This window comes from Vipera ursinii, assembly GCF_947247035.1.
Source record: "Vipera ursinii genome assembly, chromosome: 3".
Taxonomy (NCBI): Eukaryota; Metazoa; Chordata; class Lepidosauria; order Squamata; family Viperidae; genus Vipera; species Vipera ursinii.
In genome coordinates, this window is record NC_139516.1 from 70,585,711 (window position 1) to 70,612,945 (window position 27,235).

The window sequence follows — 27,235 nt, forward strand, 5'->3', positions numbered from 1 at the left end:
TTGAGCCTTCTACCTTAGTTTATGAGCTACATACAAAAACCATCCAAATTAGAAGCATTTAGTAAATTGATACTGATTGTCTGTGTTAAGAAAATGGGCTGCTATTTTCTAGAATTTGTGGATTCTCTTCTGAAATGATCTTGGACATTCTGTTAATTATTTTTCTACTAAAATGAGCAATGATTTTGGAAAATAACTTTATTATTTTTTATTTTCAGTGCGGCATTTGGAGATGACAACTAAAAGGAAAATTATTGGCCGCCTGGTGCCATGCCGATGTTTTCGAGGGGAAGAAGAAGTAATTTCAGTGCTGGATTACTCCCACTGCAGCCTTCAGCAAGTGCCAAAGGAGGTTTTCAACTTTGAACGGACATTAGAGGAGCTTTATCTAGATGCCAATCAAATTGAAGAGCTTCCTAAGGTAAATGCTTCCTTTCTATAATATGTAAATGCAGCTGTTTAGCTAAGTGAACCTTTGAAGTATACTCTATGAAAAGAACGTTCAGTATAGGCAAAATTCATTCTGGTGGGTAATAACACCCATTTTCTAGTCTTTAGAAAAGTTGCTTCTGTTGGCTTTGCTTGCAGTTACAAAAAGATTACATAATAAGATAAAACTTGATTTTGTGCCTGCAAGTGCATCAATTCAAAATTCTCCATTAATTCATAATACTGAGACATCCCTGGAAGAATTGAGATATTGCAAGGGCCCCAATTTTTTTTATTTATTTTTTTTGCTAGTGGGGAAATTTGGAATTTTTGCAGCCCCGTATGATTTTTATCTACTGGTGCTATGAATGTGCTGGGTAGTTTTGCAAACAAAGATTATGCCATGCCAGGGCTTCTTTTATTTTTTTTAAATTAAAATAATCTAAATAATGAAATAAAATTGGGGAGGAACATGGATTTAGGGCCTTTAGTGTGCCCAAGGAGCCATTTCTAGGTTGTACGGATATAATATTTTGTTGACTGTTATGTATTTTAAATTTTGTATTGTTGCAGTTGTTTTTCTTTTATTTTAATTTTGGCCGCTTCCCAGAGTCACTTGTTGAGATGGATGGCTATACAAATAGAAAGAAAGAAAGAAAGAAAGAAAGAAAGAAAGAAAGAAAGAAAGAAAGAAAGAAAGAAAGAAAGAAAGAAAGCTTTTCAATCATAAACAAAAAAAGTAAAGCATGTCAACACATGCATGTTTATCTGTATCTTGTGTAATGCGGATTTATTTCATTGCTTATCGAGATATTTATTATTTAACATTTGGTATTAATAATTATCCGTTCATGAAATACTCTTTATGCATGGAATGTGAAGCTTGGATTATACATATTCAAAACAGTGCATATTTACTTACTATAAAGTTTTACAGATTTTGATATGTCTTACTCTCTGGGAAATAAGACTATATTAATACCTCATTACCTTAATTATTAATTGCCACTAATTTCAACAATAAAATTAAGCTTGTGTTTAAAACTCTGCTATTACTCTGTAGAACTTAAATTTGTTCAACTTAATAGTATTAGAAATATCCATTCAATACTAAACTGAGGCTTTGCTTAGCTCTTTTCCTATCCTTATAGCCCAGTTCAGATGCTTGATGCAATGACGTTTTCATTCCATTGAACAATTGGAACAATTTAATTATATTCTCCAGAAGTTGATAGAAAAGTGATATACCTAACCAAGTCATTTTCTAGCTGTACATACCTGTTTATTGAAAAGGCCCTGGATATCAAATCATAATTTTCTGTCTCATAAAAGTGTAATGGAATTTGATAGAGGTCAGTTTCTGATGTATAATTGAGGTATATGTTTTTTTCTTTTTATCATAGTGTGCATTGCTATGTATTTTTATATTAAGATGTTATTTAAAAAACTCTGGCTTAAAAATAGCATAAAGCATTGTATATATTCAACAAAACTTAGGTTTATTTTACAGATTGTATCTTATACTAATAGTATATTTTTTGATATTTATTCTTATACTTTTGACATTGTCACTAAAGTGATCATTCTCCTCCACCCTCTTCCTGTATCTCTGCTACTGAATATAGACGCCTGCTTAATTTAGCTAAGAAACTGGGCTAACTTTCATACCTTGGAATATACATTTTCAATATCCATGCCTGGCATTCTTCACTTGTCCCCCTCCAGACTCATTCCTGTTCTGTTCTCCACAATAAGGCAACATAACAGCATTTAGGAGAAAATACCAATTAGAGGTGATATAAAACTATCTTATTCCAGTGCATCATTTTGCTATCGAATGGCTAAATTCACATGAATGTTCAGTGTGAAGGCAAATCATAATAGAAATCTTTTAACAGGATATAAGTGGAAAAGCCCCTTCAGTTTACATTCTGTAGCATCTGGCATAACAATGCAAACTACATTCTCATAATCATGGTCTTGGAACTATTTTTTTTTCTGTTGCTTTTAGCTTGTCTTCAATAACAATTGGTGGTGGTGGTGGATTACCAAAATTTGATTTTTGACTTGGTGAAATTAAGAAGTCAAGAATGGCCAGGCTCATTAGGACTCAGTTTCAAGGAAGACAGAAGTTAGTTTTATTCTCTGTTGGCAGCAGTGTGAACCTTCATTTTAGTTAATTTTCTTTTTATGAGGGGGGAAAAACTGTTAACTTCCTGATGTGTAATAACCTGGAATTTCTATAGAACAGGAAGTATATATTAAATTTTACTACTACCAAGCTATTACTTTACTAAATAGTGTTGTTTTGTTTCTAGTATTTGCCATACAATTTAATACAATGAAAATGAACTCAGTTTATCTCAATAGTAGGAATAGTGATAATAAGAGTAGGAGTGCCCTGCTAGTGCTCAAAAATAACAAGGGAGTGCTGGCAGAATGTATTCTTTTTTTTCTCTTCATGGTTTTTCCTGTTGGGGAGAGTAAGAGCCTTTGCTTCACTAGATCTATCTTATGTCAAAACAGAAATTTGAGACTTTATGATAGTCTGTTTGCTTGTACTGTATACTTTGTTGCATTGATACATACCATTTGTTCCTAACTGAATATACCTGCCTGCAGAATTAAACCTGTGTGTTGCATTGGCATTGATTCCAAATGCAATTGCTCTTCAAGGACTATTGTCTCTTTAGAAGTTAAGCATGAGCTATATCCACAGTAATACAATAACTATGGATATAGCAGGCATTTGAAAAGGCATATGTGTTTCATCACCTGCAGTAGTATACCTAAGGGTTCCAATTGCTGCCATTCCCATTTATTTTTCTCCAAATCAATGTATATCTGCTGCAGTTATAGAAATTAATTGTTCACAGCTTAAACCCATGACTGTTGTGCCAGGTTTGCCTCTAACCATATTCTGAAGTAGGTGGAGGATACAAAAGTAGTGGGCCTTATTCAAGATGACAATGAGGGTACTTACTGCAAGGAAGTAGAGGGTTTGGTGAACTGGTGTAATAAAAACAGCCTCATTTTAAACTAGGAAAAACTAAAGAGAACATTGTCGATTTCAGAAAAGGCAGGCACAACCACATACCTCTGTGTATTAATAATAATAATAATAATAATAATAATAATAATAATAATAATAATAATAATAATAATAATAATAATAATAATAATAATTTAATTTCTATACCGCCCTTCTCCCGAAGGACTCAGGGCGGTGTACAGGGCAAATACAGTAAAAATACAATGTACAAAATTTAAAAAAGAATTAAATAATACAGCCCAATTCCAATAAAATTAATACAGTTAATATTAAAAAACCCCAAACCCATCATACCAGGCCGGCTTGTTCAAATAAGTATGTTTTTAGGTCACGTTGGAAGGAGCGAAGGTCGGGAGCCATCCGGAGCTCCACTGGTAAACGGTTCCAAAGGTCTAATGATTTTCCTGTGGAGGTGGTTAGCAATATCAAGTTTCTGGGTGCACAGCTAACGAGTAGACTAGCTTGGTCGCTCAACAGTGAGACACTGGTGAAGCGGGCACAGCAGCACCTGTATTTTCTGAGTCGCATGAGAAAAGCACACCTTCCTTCCTTACCACTTTCTGCAGAGGGATGATCGAGAGCATCCTGTCATTATTGCATTACTGTCTGGTTTGGTAGTATTACTCTTCAGACAGGAAGGTGGTGCAGAGAGTGGTGAGGATGGCTGAAAAGATTATATATATAATATATACTAAACGCAACAGAATTTCATTTTTAAAGTGGGTCAGTGGGCTCACAGGAAAAAAGAACAATAAAGGTTATTTTATCTATCTTATAGGTGGACAGTGAAAAATAGGATTTTAAAAAAATCATTTCTTGCCTTCTATGAGATAATTCAAAAAAAGTCAGAAACTTGGTTTCCTAGCAATTCCTCTTTATGCCATCACACTTCTCTTTAGTATAATCTTAATGTACACACTTCCTCTAAAAATAAAAACATCAAAAGGTTTCTTCACTCCTTTCCCCCCCACCCCCCAGACCCTTGTCTGCCCTAGGAGCTACACCTCAGATTTTGGAAAACCCTGTTCTATAGTCTGTTGAAGCCACAGGGATTCAAAGCCTTCTTGGGAGGAATAAGATGGTTGAGAAATAATGTTGCAGAAGTCAACCAGAAGTAGACCTCACAATTCAAGAGCAAAATATTTAGATAGACTATCCCAGGTCTATAGAAAAGTCTTTTGTAGTTATTTAAAGTATCAAATCAGTCCTTCCTGTCACTTCTCCTTAAGAGAAGAGTGTCATGCTTGCTTAATATGAGAGCTAGTTTGGTATAGTGGGTTAAAGCACCAGGCTAGAAAGTGGGAGACTGAGAATTCTAGTCCTGCTTTAGCTATGAAAGCCAGCTGGGTGATCTTGAGCCAGTCACTCTCTCTCAGCGCAGTTCAGCTCGCCAACGTAGTTGTTGTTATTGTGGGAAAAATAGGAGGAAGGTGTGTGGGGTATGTTTTCCACCTTGAGTTATTTATAAAAATAAAAAAGGTATACAAACAAATAAATAAAAAACCTTCAATTTTAACTAATACAATGTGTAGATAAGTTTTGTTTTTCACAGTTCCTTATCAGCAAGTGCTGACTTTAAATAAAAAAAATAATAATCCTTGTCATTTTTCTGTAGAGCTCAAGCCTGCAGCTCCATGCATATAAAAACATTTTAAAATCACATGCTTTTGTTAAACTGCTTAGTTTAAAGTCATTGAGGCACAAATATACCAAATAAGCCTAATATCTTTGTACATATTAATTGGGCAGACAATGCTAAAGTCCAAAGATTTCTTGGCATTTCTTAAGATCATGAATTACGCTAACAAAGCTATAATGACAATTTATATGTTTCAAGACCAAAATGATTAATTGTCATAAAGCTTCTTTCAGACATGCTAAAATACCAATCTTTTTCAACTATGGAACTTTTGCAATGCCTTTCAGGGTTGAGAATTATGACATTATTTTGAGAATATATATTTCACTGTACCTTTATGCTAACAATACGCTAACAATAATATTGGCAGTGTAGACATTCCTGCCTAAAAAGAATAAAGAGATTGAAGATGTTTTCAAATTGAGTTTAATTCCTGGTGACTTGAATGGATCATCCATGCAATTTTCCCATCATGATGTAATACTTCTGTTACAGCTTTCTGCTGATTGTTTGTTTACTTCCCAGTATAACTAAAACCCTAGACAAGACTTAAGCATGAGTACATGTTACATGTCAGTAACGTCAACTTAAATGCTCCAGATCATTATCGTTTTTGGACAAATAAGATTTCCTGAGAAAATGTAATAAAAGGGCTGTTAGAAGTAATTTCATGAACAGTTCTCACATTTGCTATATTATTTATTTCACAATAAAAAGTGGATGAAAACATTATTCCTAAGAGAACCATTTTCATAATGGAAAACAGTTTACACTAAGCTGCTACATTTATTTGTGCCAAAGAATGGCTTTTGTTCATTTGCTCTCAGACTTCTAAAGAAATACATTTTGAACAGATAGGTCACTTCATGAAATATATCAAAGACAGCTATGCAAATGCAAATCTGCATACTAGATATCTCAAATATCCTCATTTGCAGTTTATTCAACATACATTCTATAAATTTTAATTTCCTATAGGTTAGATGTTTATCCTCTAAAAATAATATTATTTTATTTTTATTAATTTAATTAATTTATTAGTTCTACAGTGAGCACCAGTTTGATGTAAAGGTGAAAGGCACTGGTCTAGAAATCAGGAGGCTATGAATTCTAGTGTTGCTTTAAGCACAAAACCAGCTGGGTGACTTGGACCAGTCATTCTTCTTCAGCCCTAGAATGAAGGACGAACCACTTCTGAAAATGTAGCCAAGAAAACAGCAGGGATTTGTCTAGGTCAGCGGCCCACAACCTTTTGGGAACCAGGGACCGGTTCCATGAAGAAAGGTTTTTCTGTGGACTGGAGGGGGCATGGTTTTGCATGCTGCCTGCATCCTGCAGATGGGGCTTTGCTTGTTTGTGTGGCCTGGTTGCTGATATGCCACGGACCGGTGCCGGTCCATGGACCGGGGGTTGGGAACCCCTGGTCTAGGCAGTCACCTGCAGTTAAAACTAACTCAGACACACATGCACACACATAGCAAATCCTACAGCAGCAGGATTCTCCTTCTGCTTTAATTCATAATTAAATAAAATGCTATGAATTTTAAATAGTGGTGTTATTTCTCTTTTTAAAATGATAAGGTGGTCATCTGATCAGCATGTGCCCCTCTTCTTACTTTTAAAATTCTGCAAAATCATATATACCCCCAAGTTTTTCTCAGTAAACCTTCTTGTTAGGAAACTTTGTTAACAAAAAAACCTTATTAATCTCTCTTTGCTAGTTGCATATCTACTTACTGTTTTTATGTAGAAGATAATGTACTCACAATGAAGTAGAAACATGATTAAAGAGATTAAAGAGAAAATTCTTCTAATATGTCTACTGTTTCTTACTGGCTATGAGTATACTGTATATGTTCTATTTTATGCTCTCTTTTAGGATTGCTCTAAACATACTAAAATTTTATGAAAAATTTTATAACTGTTTTTCTCTTGCTTTTTTAGCAATTATTCAACTGTCAAGCTCTGCGTAAACTGAGTATCCCAGACAATGACCTTTCAAGCCTGCCAACCAGCATTGCTAGTTTAGTTAACCTCAAAGAACTTGACATCAGTAAAAATGGTAAGAAAAAAAATATGTTTCATTTTCTTTCACCACAGATTCAAAAATATTTAGCAAGGGAAAGACAATAGTTATTCTATTCTTCTTTTCAATAGATTACAAGTATACCTAACTTTATTTCCAGAATATTATATATGGATAATTTAAAAGCAAACACCTTTGAATAAAAAGCTTTCTTGATTTCAGAACACCTACTACACTGAAATACTCAACTGTCATCACATAATAACCACATTTCAGAAAACTGCACAAACACATGACACTATGCAAATGTTAGTGTTTGAATGCTATTTGCTGCTGTGCCCTCAGTACCGTATTTGAATTCTGTATCTATATGCCTTGTTTAAGCTGATGTAGGGAAATAGAAAGAGAGTAAGTCAGCAGAGCCATTGTAGTAACTACTTCAGTTTTCAGAAGAGCCCCATTATTCCCATAAGGACAAGATACAAGTTGTTAGTATACCTTAAATATATTTCATTTTGAATTTAAATTGCATTTCTACAATCAAAACTATTTCAGTCAATGTTAACTATAGCAAAATAATTTCTTATTTTGGTAAACAAATTCTTTATGCAAATTGGTTAACTTTTATAAAATATAACTTTATAAAATAGAAAAAAATACTTTCTGCTCTTGTTATTGTAGAGCAGGGGTGTCAAACTGCTGGCCTGTGGGCCGGTTGCATCATACAGAGGCCACACCCACCCCAGCTCCGGCAATGCGAAAAAAGTCACATTGTGACACATCACATAACATGGCGAGTTTGACACCCGTGATGCAGATATATATATGTACTGCTTAAAATAATATAAATGTAATATTTCATTGTGAACCAGTATATTACTATGAAACCAATGCATAGTTGATTAGTTTACAAATAGCCTTCTAAATTTAAGTTGAAGCTAACAGAATTGATAGTCTTTTACTGCATTGATTGGACTCAGAAACTAAGATTGTAATTCAGAAACTAAGATAAAAAAGTGGAAACAAAAATTGGAGTTTGAAGAAGAAGGATAAAGTATTACTGCTTTTGAACTTTGTATTGGAGAAGACATGAAAATACTATGGTGGATAGCTAAGAAAACAAATCAATGTGTCATTGAAAAGATCAACCCAAAGTTCTCATTCAAGGCACAAATGATCAGGCTCAAATTACCATACTTTGAACATGGTATGCAAATACCTAGGGCTATGGAGAAGGATCTAATAGTGGGAAAGGTAGAAGGAAAGAGAAGAAAAGGACAATTAGCAGCAGGGTTGATGGATTTTTGGAAGCATGACAGACCAAGCTAGGGACAGATCTTCATGAAAAATATCTAGCGAAGGGGGTTCTAAAGTCAACAACAACTTGATGGCCCTTAATTAATCAGGATAAAAAAAAACATTTAGGGAAGGCCTAAGGGAAGTGGGATTAAGCAATAGAATTGGAAAAAGCATCATTGCAGAGTTAAATAGATTTTTCTAAAAAGCCAGAGCCAAGAAGGCTTCTATTAAGCTTTCAACAAATAAATATACAGCAAATGCTCAAAATATACTGAAGGCTGACTTCACCAATCCTTTAATTTTACAAAATAGGTAAGAAATGCAATATCTAAGTCAAAGCTCTTTTTCAGTAAAGTTTTGTAACTAGTAATTTATTGTACTACTAATTGCATAAATCAGTTGAGATATTATGAGTATCCATTTTCTAGTTTACCATTCTTTTCTATTCTTTCCATCTGTTTATGTGACCAGTTTTATTTATGTCCAGTTTTATTTATTTATTTATTTAATACTATTTCTATACCGCCCTTCTCCCGAAGGACTCAGGGCGGTGAACAGGGCAAGAATAAAAAATACAAATTACAAAAGTTAAAACAAGATTAAATAAATGCCCACATACTAAAATACATCTTTAAAACCAAATAAAATAACAATAGCAACCCCCCCCCCAATTAATGTGAAACCCCAGAGATGGAACCTAGCATACTTATTGCTATGTGCATAGAGGATGAATATGAAAAAGGAGCAGACAGGTGAAAAATTTGAAGAGAGAGTATGATATGACATTTTATCATCATATTTATTATTTACCAAATGATGCTGGTAGAGCAATAGCACGCTGAATTCTATATTGCTTTTCAGACCATTTCATATAACATTTTAGAACAGTGGCCACCAACTTTTGGAGTCTCAGGGACAGTTCTGTGGAGAGTGGTTTTTACATGGACCGGGGTCATGGTTTCACACACTGTCTGAATCCTGGGCATCTGTGGATGGGGCTTCACTTGCTTGCATGGCCTGGTTCCTGGTGGGCCGCAGATTGGTGCTGGTCTGTGGCTCAGGGGTTGGGGGCCCCTGTTTTAGAATGTTCAATTGTTTTGAACAATTATTTGGTCAAGAAGATATTTTGTTTACTAAACAACAGCAATATTTCTTGGTTCATAAACTCAATCCTCTAAAACAATTGCAAGGGGAAGACTGAAAAAAATGCTTCCTGGTTTAAACTATCCAGAGATTATTAGAACTGGGAATTCTAGTTTAGTTTACATTATAGTTTGTTGAATGCAACCTGGATAAGAATCTTTGATTCTGACTAGTGTTTTTAAAATAACTATTGATTTTGAGACAGTTTATGCTGTCTCATCTATGCTGGAGAAAGAAATGAGGTAGGGGCAGGCAAGAGAATGCAGCATTACCAGACTGATTTGTATGTCGTTAGCTTTGTGCTTTAACTGATATTTTTGTCTTAGTTCAAATGAAAATTTGGTTCAAATTATCTGTAGTTCTTTAAATGGTAGTTGCTGGAGACTAGGTCTGAAGCAAAGAGGGGGGAAAAAGTTGAGGTAGTGAAGTAGGTCAGTAGAATGTATGAAAAGAATGCAGTAGATCAAAAGCAAAACAGAAATAAAATATTCAGCTTGTAATTCAAAATCTTTCCTAAATTTGTGCAATAATTTGAAGTTATATAATTTCATATATTAATGAACATGCAGAGGAAAATTGGATAACAGATACATGATTGGTGATCTTCTAGATTATGCAATTTAAACATAATTTATAGCCTTATAATAATGATAAAATTCATGAAAGCACCAAATATAGTGTAATAATAGCAATCTTATGGCAAATAAAGACTGTTAAGGGTTGGAGAAGCATCAAAATAATTTCTTATCTAAATACATTTTGCTTTTACTTTTGATAGATTGTATGCAAGGTACATTTTTTTACTTTTGTAGGTATCTAGCCTCGGAACAAATCATTTCTCATCCTCTTGTCAAAATAAAAATAAATATTTAGAAAGTAATCTAAAGTGGCCTCTCTTTTTTTAGAAATAAGCAACTTGGGAACAATGAAACCAAAGAGCACTCTGATTGTAAGGAACAGAAATGCCACTTGGAGAATTTTTGAAAATCTCATAGCTGTTTTCACTGATAGAAATAACTACAAGTGCCACTTTCCCTAGGAATGGGGCTAACTCAAAAGTGCAGTCCAAGCGCTGCCCCTGTTTCATACTCCTGCAAAATATTACATTAATTATAGAGGAAATTAAGAAAGAAAAATAATGTTTGCTGTTGTGTAGCGGATTCTTTGGCGCAGGAATGAAGATGAGGCAAGTGAGTTCAGGAAAGCTCATGGTTTATTGCTTGCAAGATCTGAACTGAGAATTGGGCTGTAACTAGCCGCAATATATAGTCTAGCCCCTAGGCGGCAGCCAAAAGGTTTGAAGCAACCATTGCCACCTAGGGACAACCAATAGCAGTACTGGAGACTTGTAGTCTGGGTTGCTGTAGAGCCGTTAGCTGCTCCGGCAACCCACGTGGTATTACCATTGGGCCCAATATATAACATTTGCTTTATATGCTTGTGTTTAAGGAAACTCAATTTTGTTCTACCATATATATATGAAAATTATGAGGAGCTTTTAGATCCTTACTTATTCAAAAACTTGCAGCAGAATCTCATAGAATCTTTGATGACCCAGCTAAAATGCTGTTCTACAAGAGGAAGGAGATATGTATAGATTGTATAATGCAATTTAATATAGTTTCCATATTAGGCTGGGAATTGCCTAAAACTAAGCAATTTCTAAAAGCACATGAGAGTTTTATGATCAAATCAGCCTCTCAAAAATGCCAAATTCTTACAAATTAATTTACTTTAATTATACAGCATTTTGTTTGGATAACTCTGTTGATCCTATCTTGTCGGGATAATAGAGTTAGATAATATACAGAATTTATCATTAAAATAAATGTTATATTATTTTCAAACTCCTTAGGGATGATAGTGCTATTTTATCACTTTTTAAAAGAGCTCCTCTCTGTGAATTTGCTTCCAGCTTTGAAAACCATTTAATATACTGCTTAATATTTTAAAACTAGTTCACCTCAGTAAAAAGACTCCGATTTAAAAGGAAAAGCAAGTAGCAGTCAGTTTAAGAAGAATTCTATCTTTTTTCTTAAAACTGCTAAAAGAGCTGTATGTTTATAATTTCAAAGGGTTGGTTGGTGTGATAGAACTTTTGAAGATGTAATATTTGTGATACCAAATAAGTACAAAAGTCATCTTTGGTTGCCTGTATTCAGCTGTATTGTTCTGCTGTACGAAGAATTTTCAGGCGCTCCTTTTTTAAAAAAAACAACAACAACAACAACCCACACATACAATATTCATTTATTGGATTCCTGGAATTTTTTTCCAAACATGCTCTGAAAGATTATTGAAATTCCAAGATACTGTAGTAGGGATGAAGATCTAATTCTCCCAAACCTAATACTGGAGGAGAGCAAACAAGACAGCATTTAACTGATTTACGGCCACATCCTAAAGCTGGCTGGAAAAATTGATAACATGAAATTAAAATTTTAATTAACAGAGAATGATCCTCTTTTAAGTTACAGATAGAATTTAAATACAGCATGTTACTAAGAATACTAGGAACCAGTTAAAGAAATTCAATGGAATTCTTATCCTGGCAGCCACAGTTACCGTATAGTCCTCCTCCTCCTCCTCCTCCCCACTCCTCCTTCCTCTTCTTCCCCTTTTTCTTCCCCTTCTTTCCTTTCTTCTTCCCCTTTCCCCTCCTCCTCCTTCCCCTGATTTCCAGTGGTTTAAATTAAATTCACAAGTGAGCAAGGAGGGGTTTGACTTGGTTGCCTTCAGTAAATTAACCACTTCCTGGTCCACTGCTGTGGCAGAACTGAAATTAAGGATATATATGCAATTCCTTCTCCTCCATTTTCAAGCTGTCTGCTAGATTAGTTCCAAATGTAATCAGAAACAGAAACAAAACAAACAGCCCTTTAAAAAATAAAGCACATTAGAAATGCTCATTCTTTTTTTCCAATGAGAAAATGTCTTTGAACAAGGACAGCATCCTATTTTCTGAGCAATAAATTCCAAATGTGATTCTTTGTTTTTCTTTGTCATTTATTTGCAGCCTCTTTTGCATTTTAAATAAGTTTAGATACTCCATTTTATTTGCAGAATAAACATCTACAATATGCATAGTAATAAAAAATAAGAACTTACAATAATGGTGACTCATGGGCTTAGAAGAAAATTTGTATGCTTTCAGGCAAAGCAAATAAAACGTACTTGAGCATGCCGTCCAATTATTGTCTTGCACCAATTCTTAATAGATTATTGTGACTAAAGACTACTAGCAACACTTTCTGATATTAATACATAATTTGAACACAATAATTGGGAAGAATGGATTTTGAAATTAATAGAACTAGTCGCGATGGTGAAATTAACTGCTTTGCTTAGCAGCAGCGACTACATTTCACGTGACCTGGAGGCCATTGTTAGATTTCTTACAAAGTAAAGAGAAGAATTTTGAATCTGGGATTTGTAGTTGGGATTTTACTAAAGAAATATTGTAGCTTTTTAAATATGAGGTTCTTTCTATCTTTTAGATGAAATAAAGAGAAGGACATTTTATGAATACTGGCTTTTAAAAATATGTTGACTCAGTGTTTTAAAATATTTTATAGATTGGTATTTGTTTAATTTAGAGAAAGGCGGTGGTATTGTTAATATCTCTGTACTAAAAGTATTTGTTATGTTTGTTATATTTGTTTGATGTATAAATTTTTTGTCACTTTAATTTGTTTTATCATTCTCTTTTTCCCTTTAGGGTTAATTTGTATTTTAATGTTTGATGTTGAAATCTAATAAAGATATTATATAAAAATAATTGTAGATAGACAGTAGCTTATACTCTGAAATTTACAATGTTATATTTAACTAGTTCTTTTTTTTAATTTGAATCCTACCTCTAGATATCCTGTCAGACTTCTGCTTGGGAAGATGCATTTTGGTATAGACACTTGACTGTTTTGTTGTGGCTGTAGAGTTTCCCAACTGCCTAGCCCAGGGGTAGGCAACCTCGGCTCTTTTATGACTCGTGGACTTCAACTCCCAGAATTCCTGAGCCAGCCAAGCTGGCTCAGGAATTCTGGGAGTTGAAGTCCACGAGTCATAAAAGAGCCGAGGTTGCCGACCCTTGGCCTAGCCACTCCAAAGAAATATGCTGACCTCCCTTTTTTAAAAGGAAGAAATAAGTGTAATTCTTTTCATGGAGTGCCATTTACATAACCCATGCTATCTGGCATAAATTAGCACTGATTAAAAGCAGTGAGGATTTATCAGCATACTGCAATCTTTAAAAGTTCCTGGGTATATGGGGAGTAAAAGAGATTAGTTTTTATGACAGCTGACTAGTGTTGCTATAATTTTCTCTCCTTATTCTGTAGCTCCTCTTTATCACCAGAACTCTTTTCAGAGAACCATGGGACTGAGTTTGTTTAATGTATGCTTTGCTTTCATAAATTTAAATGGAAAGAAATGGATTAAAGCAAGAATATTAATATGCCACAACATAAATATCGGTATAAAAGGAAACTGCCTGATTGAAAACAAAAATTAAGCCGTGCAAATGCAAATAGGATTGATAAATTTGGGGAAAGAAAACAGATGTTTATTTGACATAAAAATATCAGAATGGGTGCCAGTCAGCCTCCTGATTTCAATCTATAAAACAGATTAATAACAAGCCAGGGGAAATGGTACATAATCCCTTATTCCTTGCTGGGGGAAAAGTGTACAAAACAATGTTCCATACATAAGGAAAGAATATAAAAGAATTCGATAAACTTGTCAATGAATGTAAGGGGTTTTTTTAACCAAAGAAAGAATTTCATATTTTATAATCATTTGGAATAACCTTGAAGAACAGGAGGAAAGCCATTAATAAGACAACAGTCAGATAAAAGGTTCCAAACTAGAACTGTTAACGTGAGAAAACATCTCCTCCCTAGTTCTCAGGAAGATAAAGGCAGGGATGGGGGAAGTGCATTCAGACTTGCAAGATTCAGTTATCATAGTCTTATAATAAAACTAGTATTGGCCTGCTTAACTCTGGTTTCCTAGTCTAATCTATCTTGAAGAGCTGACAAATATTAAGAAGAAAAAAATTGAGAATTGAGAGTGAGAAACTCTTTGATGTATAAAGTAATTATGCTATATTTTACTACATTTTCAAAATGACAGAAGGCTTTGTCCCAATGTTGGTTAACAGTAGGATTCAGCTGTTAAAAATTGGTATTCTCGCTGGAGTGTGTATCCTAAGATCCACTGGTTGTCTAAACATATTTTAAAACTTGGTTCCTTGGGGTTCCAATCTAGTTGAGCCCCTATATTTATTTGTGAGAAACAGGAGGCTTTGTCCTTAACATAACTTAATGTTTAATATAACAATGTTTGGCCCTTGTTCATTTGTAATGTGTTATACAATGGAAAGTCATTTCAGTTGATTGCAGTAGTCAAATTCAGCACAGAAGCTGCATTGATTATCAGTGTATTTGTGGTATTTCCCCCCCCCCAATCCAATTCGCCATTTATTCTCCATTGAGTATCACAAAAGTCCGTGATGGCAAACTTATGGCATGCCACGATATTTTGGGTGACATGCCAGGATTCTCCAAAATCTGATAACAACTATTCTTAAAAGCATGCCTCATTCTTGTACAATTTTGGGAAGTTGTGGAGGCCACACAAGAATAAGATATACTCTCACATGCTTCAGACTCTATGGAAGTCAAATGGCCTCCATGGCCTCCAAAATTGTACCAGGATAGGGTATGCATAGGGCACAGAAGAGCATTCTCTGAAGCCATTTCAAGAACAAAAACCTTGTGCAACCCAGAGAAAACTCAGGTAGGCCACAGGGACCTGTCAACATAAAGAGAAAACTGCCTGAAGGTAAGCTGCATGCAGCAGATCTGGGGAGTACTGGTTCATGGGGGCAATCATACCTTGCTTGGGGAACAATGTGAGGCAGCATTTTTGGTTCTAGGATTGAAGTCAAGGCCAGGCCTCCACTTCAGGCCCGGCCTCAGCACTGCTATCAAGTGCAGCTGCTCAGAAGGGCCTAGATATAGATCAGGGGTCTTCAAACTTGGTCCTTTTATGACTTGTGGACTTCAACTCCCAGAATTCCTCAGCCAGAGTGCCTGGCTGAGGAATTCTGGGAGTTGAAGTCCACAAGTCATAAAAGGGTCAAGTTTGAAGACCCCTGATATAGATGGAAGGATAGAGAATTGTTTCTGTTTTGATCAGAGGGGCAGGTATAACACATCAGAAGAGTCATATAATTTTCTGAATTTTCTGACACATTGAGCCCAAAAGTTTCGCCATCGCCGACATATGTGGTATTTGCAATAGTGGCGAATATCTGTAGCTCAGGTGTAGGATGAGGGTGAAGATTCATTCTCTGAGCTTCTGGGTTGGTTCCTGAACGTTTCGTTACCAGGCTAGGTAACATCTTCAGCAGAGTTTAGGGGATGTCAGTGGCTTTAGTATTACTGTGTCACTGAAACTGACATCCCCTAAACTCTGCTGAAGATGTTATCTAGCCTGGTAATGAAATGTTCAGAAACCAACCCACAAGCTCGGAGAATGAACCTTCACATACCCTCATACGTGATATTTCTGTCATATGGTTTAGATATTTCAATGGTGGTTGCACAATTGTAAGGTTCCATTAGGATTTAATAAAATTTTGACCCATTTAGACCAATAGTTCAGAGCTTTTCTTTTAAGAAAGGCTTTTAATCTTTTTACCCCGAATGGATAGGCTTATATCACAACTAGTGATTATGTCAGATTGTGATCTTGAAAATTATTGCTATACTTTTTATCATTGTTTGACCTTGTACTGAAAGAATAATAAAACTTATTTTTTCTCTCCAGTTTCAGAATGTGAATGAATTACATTCTATGTCATCTAAATTTAGTAAGCCTACACTTATTCTACATGATTTATGCCAAGAATGGAGGAAGTAAAAAAAAGAACCTTTAGAAATGAACTGCATCATTATGAGTTTCCTAGCATATTTTATAATGGAAGTATTGCACAATACACCTCTCATACATGGAAAATATTTTAATAACAAGTGTCCAAGGGCCATTAACTGTTTTTATTTAATTATGTCAAGGTCATTGTTGACTCTTAGCAACTGTAAGATAGATGTTCTCAATGAAGATATGTCCCTAACCTCATATTTCAATAGTGCACTCATGCTCATGCTTCTTGGCATATAGCTTAAACAAGAAGCTAGCCTTTATTTCAGCTACAAATAATGGTTTATAGATATTATTTAGATTCAACAAAACCTATCCTGCATAAATTGCCTTTTTTGTACTGGTAGATAACTAGTTGGCCAGTAAACTATTATTCAGCTCAAGGAACTGTTGAAACCAAGTGAAATGTGAGGAATTATATTAAGTATGTATGGGTGAAATCTGTGCAGAAATATTAATATACATTGGTAAGACTGAACGCTGGGATTGTCATGAGTTCACAGAGTTCAGACTTGTTTAGGATTAAATGAATGGCTTACCTTTTTCTACTGAAATGAGCAAATGAGGAAAGCAATCAGTTGTGTAACAGTTTTGTTTTTCTTTTAGGGATTCAAGATTTTCCAGAAAATATAAAGTGCTGTAAGTGTTTAACAATAATTGAAGCAAGTGTCAATCCTATTTCTAAGTAAGTTCCTCAGTGTAATTTTTTCTTTGCCTCTTTTATGTATGCAAGGTTTAACATATAACAACAATAGCAATAACAAAAACAATAATAGAGTTGGAAGGGACCTTGAAAGTCTTCTAGTCCAACCCCTGCTCAGGCAGGAAACCCTATACCATTTCAGACAAATAGTTGTCCAATCTCTTCTTTAAAACTTCCAGTGTTGGATATTTGACACTATTTCTTAACAGCTGATTTTGTTCTTCAATTGCATCTCTTTTAATACTTGTTATGAAGCATCTCTGGCAAGATCTACAGCAGACGTGTCAAAGTCACGATGTCACATGACGTCGCGCAATGTATCGGGACGGTTTTGCCATTGCCGTCAATGGGGTGGGCACAGCTTCCATGTGATACGTCCGGCCTGTGGGCCAGCAGTTTGACACCCCTGATCTACAGCATTATCCATAATATGCTTTAGAATGGCATCAAAGTGATGATACTAGTAAAATTAGATATAACAATAAAAATAAGTCCACTGAGTTGAGCTTGATTTGTGGAGACTTCATGTCTAAACCCATGTAATTTTCTTGAGAACAGTATGCAAGTGGTTTATTCCTTTGAGATATTTTTTTGCAGCTTTCCAATCCAACCTATAACCCTGGTATAAATTAGTAGTCTCCTACCCAGAGTCAATCCTCCTAGGCTTTTCAATTGTATAGGTGCTACCACCTAGCTGGGTTGTATGTAGCAGTAAGGATTGTGACACCGAGGGAATGAATACATTGGCTAAGGTTGTAGTTTATAACACTGTCATGAAATGTAAACCTGTGGAATACACTTGAGCTCTGTTCCAGTCAGAACTCAGATTAAAGAACTTTCTGTAAAAAATAGATAAATTTTTCTGTAAAAAATAGATAAATCATAGCATATACTTTTTCTGGACAGACTGTGAACAAAGATTACCCCAAGAATAGTGATAAATTGGCATATTTGTTCAAAAAATAGTTGCCATTCCCTTGATTACAAAGAAATATAGACTGCAGGACAGCAATGTTTACTTTAAAAAGATGTAATTCACCTATGATATGACATAAAACTGGAAATGAGAACAATCATAGATCTAACTAAAGAGCTGTGGTTTATAGTACTTACTATATTGTTTGGGAATTATTTACGTTCTTTTATGTTCATCTTACTTGGTTTATTTATGGTTTTGTTAATAAATTATGCATTAAAAATACTCATGGAATGAATTTAAGATGCCTTAAATGTTTTTCTGTGAATTAACTAATATTATCAATATTTTAGATGAACTATATCAAACCTCTCCCTCCCCTTATGCACGAATTAATGGTCTTGATCTTTGCCCTCTGTTAAATTTAAACTCTACAATACTGATTTATTAATTCTTCCATGCAGTTTTATTTTCCCTATACTTTTTGATTGAGCGTTTAAATTTTGGCAATGCAAATAAGGTATAGCATGTATTCTTATTATGGTTATTTTAGAATGATAAATAGCAACATATTTTCCATAGCAGTAATCCTCAGTCAACATAAATTTGCATGCACATAATGCTATTGGTTCCAGTTGCTGTAAAAAGTAGATCATCTAGTTATTTTGAAATTTAATTCACCTGAAGTGCTTGCATACACTTGATCTTAGCCAAAAGGCTGGGAAGCATAGATATAGACAAAAAAAGAAAAAGAAATTATCCAATGCTGCAGTACAGTGTTACTTGTTTTATAACAAGCAAAATATTACCTCTAACAAATGGATCAGGCAGTGAGCATGCGGTTGACGTTATATGGATCTATTGAGACTTAAATTTAGAGATTTCCTACACCATTAATGCTAAATATTTTACTCATTTTTTTAAGGCTCCCAGATGGTTTCACACAGCTTTTAAATTTGTCCCAGCTATATCTAAATGATGCCTTTCTGGAATTTCTTCCAGCTAACTTTGGAAGGTAAGTTTTACATATGTGAATTCCCTCTAAGCTTAACTAGAAAAAGAAAGGATTTTAGATTACAGAAAATAAGATTACAAATTTAAAGAGCTGCAGACTAAGAATAGACTGTTTAATGCCAATGATGCTTCATTGTTTTTCAGAAATAGAACTGTGATTTAATAAGTTTTTCTTTAAGATAACTGCTTTGTAGGCTTGAGGAAAGAAATCTGTCCCAATGCAGGAAAACTATTGGAATGGCATATCAGTACAGATGAAAGAATAGTTCTAAACTCAGAGTAGAAACAGTGCCCAGTGGCATACACATTTAACATAAGATAGTTGTTCAATTTGTGGATGTAAATATAGAGTCATACTCCAATCAATTGGAGTATCTACCCTAGTGGATTGTACAGCTAATTGTTGGGTTATAATTGTGATAGGAAATAATTTTTATACTAGTGAGAAAGTAATACCATGTTTCTCTGAAAATAAGACCTGGTCTTATATTTTTTTGCCTCCAAAAGAGGCATTAGATCTTATTTTTGTGGATATCTTATTTTTTCATGTACATTAGGCGATGTTGGTGGGGCTGATGGGAGTGGGAGCAGCCGCCGCCCGCCCTGCATGTGGCCCTGCTGTGGCTAGGACACTTCTTGGCTGCAGCGGACACCGTGCTAGCCACTGAGCAGCTGCCCATGCTGCTGCTGGCCTTGTAGGGGCTGTCAGCCAACCTGCCTGTGCATGGGAGGAGCTGCACGGTGCAACTTGGCATAGCAACGGGATCGGCAATGTGGGTAAAGTGCCACCCTGAACTTGGCCTGGACCTGCCTCTCATTCCAGGTGCCTGGAGGTATTTCTAGTGCATTCTCACCAGCCTCCACCATGCCTGTGGCACCAGGCAATTTTGCCACCGAGGGCTCCTCTCTTCCACAGCTCACCTTATGACTCTGGCAGGTGATGACCCCGGTTTGCTCTCCATCTTCAGTTGCAGCGGTGCTGCCCCTGGACCTTTCTGTCCTGACTATGTATGGTCTGGCAACATGCTGCCTGCTTCCCCACTCTTTCCTCTCTTGCTGTGGGGGAAGTGGGCCCCTTGCCTCTCCTTTGGCTGCTCTGCTGCCACCTCACCTTCCACCCAGCCTGCCACCAAGTCCCCATCCCCAGCTGCCTCTGGATGCTTGCCTGGGAGATGCTTAAGCTAGTGGCAAGTGTTTTTTAAAGCACTTGGAAAGTTCTTGTAAACCCAACCCCCTCTGTGGAAGCTTGAGCTGCCTAGCAACAAACAGTTAAAAAAAAGCATTGCGAAGTGAGAGCCTGCTGCCTTCTTGGGAGGCAATTTAGTTCCTGAAACAGGAAACAGCTGATAGGCAGCCAGCAGCAAGAGTGAGAAAAGACTCTCAGTTCAGGCAGCCATCAGAGGAAATAGTAAGTCAGACCTTCGTTCATTTAATGACTCATTTGATTCAATTAATGATTTTTTTAAAAAAAAAGTAAAATTGAATCTGATTCATTTGACAAATATTTTGACTTATGAGCCTAATGTGCAGGCTCCATTAGATTCATACTTCAGGAAATACCTGTATATCTGCCTTAAGCATAAAGAATCCACCCTGGCTAGATGCTGAAAAGTAAATAAGTTTTATAAAAATGATATGTTCTCCAACCCTTATATAACAGGTCTACAAATAATTATGAACTTTCCCATCTGAGAGAATTTTTTTTAAAAAAGACAAAAATAAATTAACAATATAGGGAAACTGATAATCATCTAAAATGGCAAAGACATTGGGAATTTACAAGCATCACAAATAATAGTTTCTGTTTAGTGCAGGGGTCAGCAACCTGAAACGGTGAAAGAGCCACTCAGAACCGGTTCCCTCACAAAAGGAAAAACTGGGAGCTGCAGAAAATGTGTGCACATGCGCGTACATGCGCGCATGCGCAGAACAGGGTTTGACTGAAGAGTGGAGCCAAGGCGAGATATGCACTTACCCTGCATATTTGAATTGATTGGTTGAACTTTTTTAGTCCCACTTTTTTTTTTTGAACTGCACATGGCAGAGGACTTGGAGCCGCAGGAGACGGCTGAAAGAGCCGCATGCGGCTCCGGAGCCGCGGGTTGCAGACCTGTGGTTTAGTGGTTCAGCAACGTAGGAACAAATCCTTTGCTTGCATATTCCTTTGTTTTCACTTTCTATTTAATTCACTTTTGATGTATAGCAAATCATAATTTACCGGTACTTTTATATCTGGTTTTCACTTTCCTACAAATTTTGGTCAATTTTTAACCTATAGTCATGGATGGCAGAGCAAAGAATGTTTGCATGAGTACTATTTCCTTACTCTTTCCCCAAAATAGTTATATAATTACTTTTATTTCACAGGAACAGTTATCTACAGTAGCATGAACACTGAATTTCTATTTCCCTCTATTACATGAGACAACATAATTAAGATTATCGATGACTCTTGCTAATTTCAAGTACTGATTTAATTAAATATATCATACAAACAGAACCAAGTTCTGATTAATATAAAATCTATGTTGAGATCCTTTTTATTTCTTGATTTTAAATTTCAGGTATCTCTTTGAGATACTTAATTAGAAGGAATAACCAGTATTGGGGGGGGGGAAATCTTCATGGAATAGTGATAAAAAATTATATGGATGTTCCTGTTAATCACATAGTTTAATTTATGCTTTTATTATGCAATTATGCACGTTGAACAGGAAAACTGGTTTGCTATATACTAGAAAGCAGTTAAGATTTTACAAAGAGAAGAGGTCTGTGAAAGCCAAAATCTTAGTCATGTTGTGTTGCGTCAACTTTTAACCCCTACATTGCTGCATATTAAGGTTTTGTCCTTCCAGAAAGAAAGGAGAATATGTGTGTAGTATATGTGTGTAGAATTATGAAAAGTATGTATGTTACAGTAAACATAATTTATTCATAACTATTGGAAAACAGTAGTTGTTATGATTTACTCATGTCCATACAGAACTATAAATACTGTGTACTCTTTCAACTTTGCTTAAGCTTTCTTCTAAAGATATTTGAATACACTGAGACCAATGGCCATTTGTTGAGCCAGTAAGTGGGAGAAAGCTGGTCATGAAATGCCAAACCTCTTGTTCTTGCCTATATAAATAACATTTAGAACTTGACAGCAGTTAATGGGTCTTTTTTTTACTGATTCCTACTCCCATTTTCTGTGTTTCCTTTTTGACAAAGTGAACTGAATTAACTGGCTCTGAAATCCAACTCCCAGTGCTTATTCACCTCAATAATTCTTCAGGCTAGATCAGGGGTTGGCAACCTTGGCATTTTTATGACTCGTGGACTTCAACTTGGTGGAATAGTGGGCTAATGCCTCCTTAAGTAACACCAGCTGCCTGCAATTAGTGCAGGTTCGCGTCCCACCAGGCTCAAGGTTGACTCAGCCTTCCATCCTTCCGAGGTAGGTAAAATGAGGACCCAGATTGTTGGGGGCAATAAGCTGACTTTGTAAAATGCCACTGGGGGGGGCAAAGCCTTAATAAGCAGGCATATACATAGAATGAAGGCTATTGCTAAGCACATTGATTTGTGCTTCTTAGATTGTAAGCCGCCCTGGGTCTTCGGAAAAGGGCGGGATATAAATGGGATTAAAAAAAAACCTCCCAGAATTCCTGAGTTAGGCCATGCTGGCTCAGGAATTCTGGGAGTTGAAGTCCACGAGTCATAAAAGAGCCAAGGTTACCTACCCCTGGTCTAAATCATTTCAGATTTTAAAGACTGCAGTTTGAAAATAAACCCTTTGCCTCAAAATGTCCTGTGTTGGAACAGAGTCATTTCAGACTTATATACTGCTTCATAGTGCTTTACAGCCTTCTCTAAGCGGTTTACAGAGTCAGCATATTGCCTCCAAAAATATGGGTCCTCATTTTACTGACCTCAGAAGGATGGAAGGCTGAGCCAACCTTAAGCCAATGAGAATCAAACTGCTGGCAGTCTGCAGAATTACCTTGCAATACTGCATTCTAACTACTGTGCCACCACGGCTCTATATAATTCAAATATAATTTGAAACTGAACACAAAACAACAAGACTATGTCCCTTCTCTTTTCCCTTCTTTAATGCTTATATATGGCTTAATACATTTCAAAGAAGTTTACTAGCTTCTATCTTTAATCACAGTATGTAGTTGTTTTAACATTACAATTTGCAAACTGACATGTCCCTTGAGACAGTATACTTGTTTAATTGAAAAGATTAGTTAGTCTAAAACTGGGTACCTTAGCCCAGGCATTGGGACCACTTGATTGGAAAAGGTATAAATAAAGCCAATAAGGGTTTGTCATGTATTTCAGTGGCCCCCAACTTTTTGGGCAGTAGGGACCGGTTCTGTGGAGAAAGGTTTTTCTGTGGACTGGAGGGGGTGTGGTTTTGTGTTCTCCCTGCATTCTGCATATGGGGCTTTGCTTGTTTGCGTGACCCAATTGCCAGAATGCCACTGACTAGTGCCGGTCCATGGACCAGGGGTTGGGGACCCCTGATCTACTTGATCATTTCATAATAATTGTTTTCAATACATGCAATGTCATGTATCCATATTCTCATATTTGTATGAGAATAGGTTATGTCAGATACTTCACAGGAAAGCAGGGAAAGCAAGCAGAAATATAATGTGCAAGGTGAAGAATTACACATATACATAATTTATGAGCTGTACATATCTCCTGCAGCTCACTGTTCTTAACTACAGTTGAGGTGCTCCAAATTCACTTTGCCTGTTTCAGAAAAAAATGGGAAGGTCAAACTGCAATTTGCTCACAGTTGGTTTTTTTAAAAAACGAATGGATAAATATTGACTTGTTTTCTACTATAACAAAATGTGGTATATATCATTTTCCTTTTTGATATATTATAATTTTACATTCTTTCATTGTTGTCAGTTGATTATGTGCTTGAACTTAAAAGCATCTATATAGCTTTAGATACATTGATGTTACAATTTTGGATCTTGTAATTTCATTATTTTAACATATCTTCTAGACTTAAGATAGCAAAATAGAATACATAGCATGTTGCATTAGATATAGATTTCCAAAAAATCATTTCCTGTAAATAAGGGGGGGGGGAATTGTCCCACAATATGATTCTAACGTATTTTCAGATAAAATAAAAGCTTCTAAATTATAGGTAGAAAAAAGATATCTGGGGAATCTTTATTTAAAATATATGTATGTTAAAAATAGCAGTTAATATCTAAAGCTTTTATAGGTTGTTTACTCTGCAAATTGCCATATTACATTTTCTTTTAAGCATTTTAAATACCTGATATCTCTATAGCTCTTAATTAACCATCATGAGAGATGTTTGAAAACATTACATGTTTTATTCTCTCTAAAGACACTAAAGTTTACAGGACTAATAGCTCTCTATCACTGTCAACGTTTTGACATTTTCAAAAGAACTTTCTCTCTTTTATCTCCCATAGGATGTTTTTTCTTCCTAAAATTCCTTTTACCAATTAACTTACAAAAATGCAATTAATTCATTTTTGCTAGTGCTATAGAAAAATAAAAATAAATCTATATATGCTGAATCATGCTCATGATAGTTTGCATTTGCTCTGCCTTGAGTAAATGTCAAAAGTAGTAACTGATGGCAGCCTACATTTATTGAAGCCTTTTGTACTTTTCCCCCACTTTAATTGCTCTCATGGGGATCATCAAGATTTCCTGAAGAACATTGCCAGCAATCATAGATCATTAATGTCATCTAAGTTAACATTTTAGAGCTAGAAATATCTGCTGAATGTGGAGATTTAGCATATTTCCCTTGTAGATGTAATCAGAAATGAATTTAAACCTGTTAATTTCAGCTGCAGACATACAGTTATGATTGTCATTTGAGATTTTGCAGGTGCATAGGAATAATTAAATATACATGTGTGGCTTGCATTATTGGCAGTAGAATAATGAACTCTCTAGCAATTAATGAATTCCTACTTTAAATATTTTTTAATCTTTATTACTTCCAGACTTGTTAAATTACGAATATTGGAGTTACGAGAGAATCACTTGAAAACGCTGCCAAAGTAAGTGCCTTCATATTGTAGCAAATAGAAATGTTCCAAGCACATAATTTATTCTTTACTAAATATTGTGCAGTATGTTTTTTTTCTGGGCAATTCTCATTTCAAGTTGTGACCTATATCTTTCGGAGAATTGTTCATTGGTATATTTATTTTAGTTAAAATTGTAAATGATAATCAAGTATTTAGATAAAGCAAATAAATTTAAAAACAGAAGCTCATTTTGAGGTGCAGTAAATATATTTTTAAACAAAATTCAGTAACACATTTTATATAAGAGCTCATATACTGGATAGCACTAAATTTTCATAGTGTCCCTAATGCAGAATTATCTATCTCAGCTGCCTGCTGACACAAAAACCTCCCACACCTAATGCTGTATTCAAATACTAGGACATTCCAGTCATCATGAATTTGTCACATGAAGTATATTTTTTATTCTTCATTGACAACTAATGTTTTGTCAGTCTGTTAGCTTTGGTTAGAAATGATTCACAAACCCTCTCATTCCATTCTGATGCATATTTCTTGTCTTCCCCATCACATTTGACATGACCAAGGGATTTCAGAGACTTGCTATGTCAAAATTTATTAAATGTCTTTATGCCTATTTTACATGAATTCAGTATGCATTATACCTCTGCACCCCCATTAAAATTTGCACTATATCTTGGGATACAAAAGTTTTACATAACCACCTATATAGGTTATATTTATATAGACTATCAGGGCTTGTGTTGAAAGTTACCTTTTCTGCTGAAAGGATTATTTTTGTCAATGTTACCTCTGTTCCACAGTCCTACATGATCTCTCAAAACATTGACCTTATTCTGTATAGCATGGGTGTCAAACTGCTGGTCCACGGGCCGGTTTCATCATACCGAAGCCACACCCACCCCATTGCCAGCAATGCAAAAAGAGTCATGATACCTGGCGTCACATCACGTGACGTGGCGAGTTTGACACCCGTGCTGTATAGCATAGGAAAGGGGCAGAGAAAGCTGCAGAGGATAAGAGAAAGTTGAAAAGAAAAAACGCTTCCCATTTATTCCTCTGGATCAATGAGCTTTCCATTTATAGGTAAATAGTCAGTTGCATTGCAGTCAGTCAGTTTCTACAAAGTAATTGAGACAAGTGAATTAGTAAATAGAGAACATTTATAAAAGCTGAGCAAAGTTATATCAGATAATGATAGGACAATTTTAAAACACTGTAAATATGAAAAAATAATATAGTACTTCTTCCTCCTTCTGTTTTCCCCACAACAACCACAATCCTGTGAGGGGGATTGGACTGAGTGAGCGAGTGACCCAAAGTGTTCACTGCCTTAAGTTATTTAGAAAAAATAATAAAGGCAATAATAAGTAAAAATAAATAATGGAATATGTTTTCCTGTTTTTATTTTTAATCATCAACAGTTGCCAAGATCCTATAAACATAATTAGGAATTGTATTTAAATATAAATTGTTACCCACTCCTAAAAAAACAACTTTAGAATGTCTGCCCCATGTACATTACAAATGCAAAAAAATTTTTTTAAAGAAATTAGAATGTTAGCTCAAAGAAAATCAATATAATTATGGCCGTATCAAGTAAGCCTTAAATGTTAAAGCTGATAAAACGGTAATGGCTGAATTTTTGCTCTGAATTTCTTGAAGCAATCAAGTATCCTTTTTGTTTTTCTTTCCATCTTGAATTAGACCAGGCCTTAATAATGTATTTTGAAATTCAGATAATTGTACTAAGCATCCCTTCTCATTTAGATATATTTATTTTGTTTTAACATAAAATACAAAACAGAAAAACAAACAAACAAGCATCCCTTCTCCAAAGAGTGACATTGTGGTGGTATTATACCTCAAATATACCTGTTGGGTGGATGAACAAGAAATGTATCTAATAGAGTAAGTCTGCAATTTAGTTGAGACAAGTCTCTTTTTACAAGGCTGCTGATCATATGCAGGGCAATTTGAAAAGACTCTCCCCATCCCATATTGCTTGAA

General features: G+C 35.4%; 1 protein-coding gene across 4 annotated transcripts in view; it reads left to right on the plus strand.

The window, feature by feature from the left end:
• Positions 1 to 232: 232 nt before the first annotated feature.
• The window catches only part of LRRC7 (leucine rich repeat containing 7), a gene marked incomplete at both ends in the record, with an annotated part of 136,988 nt that continues 109,985 nt past the window's right edge, over positions 233 to 27,235 (plus strand). For all 4 annotated transcript variants that reach the window (XM_083361113.1, XM_083361115.1, XM_083361114.1 and 1 more), the window contains 5 exons: positions 233 to 421; positions 7,065 to 7,182; positions 17,140 to 17,218; positions 19,078 to 19,167; positions 25,178 to 25,234. In XM_083361113.1, coding sequence (XP_083217239.1) covers positions 233 to 421; positions 7,065 to 7,182; positions 17,140 to 17,218; positions 19,078 to 19,167; positions 25,178 to 25,234 — 533 coding nt within the window. The remainder of the gene's footprint in view (positions 422 to 7,064; positions 7,183 to 17,139; positions 17,219 to 19,077; positions 19,168 to 25,177; positions 25,235 to 27,235) is intronic.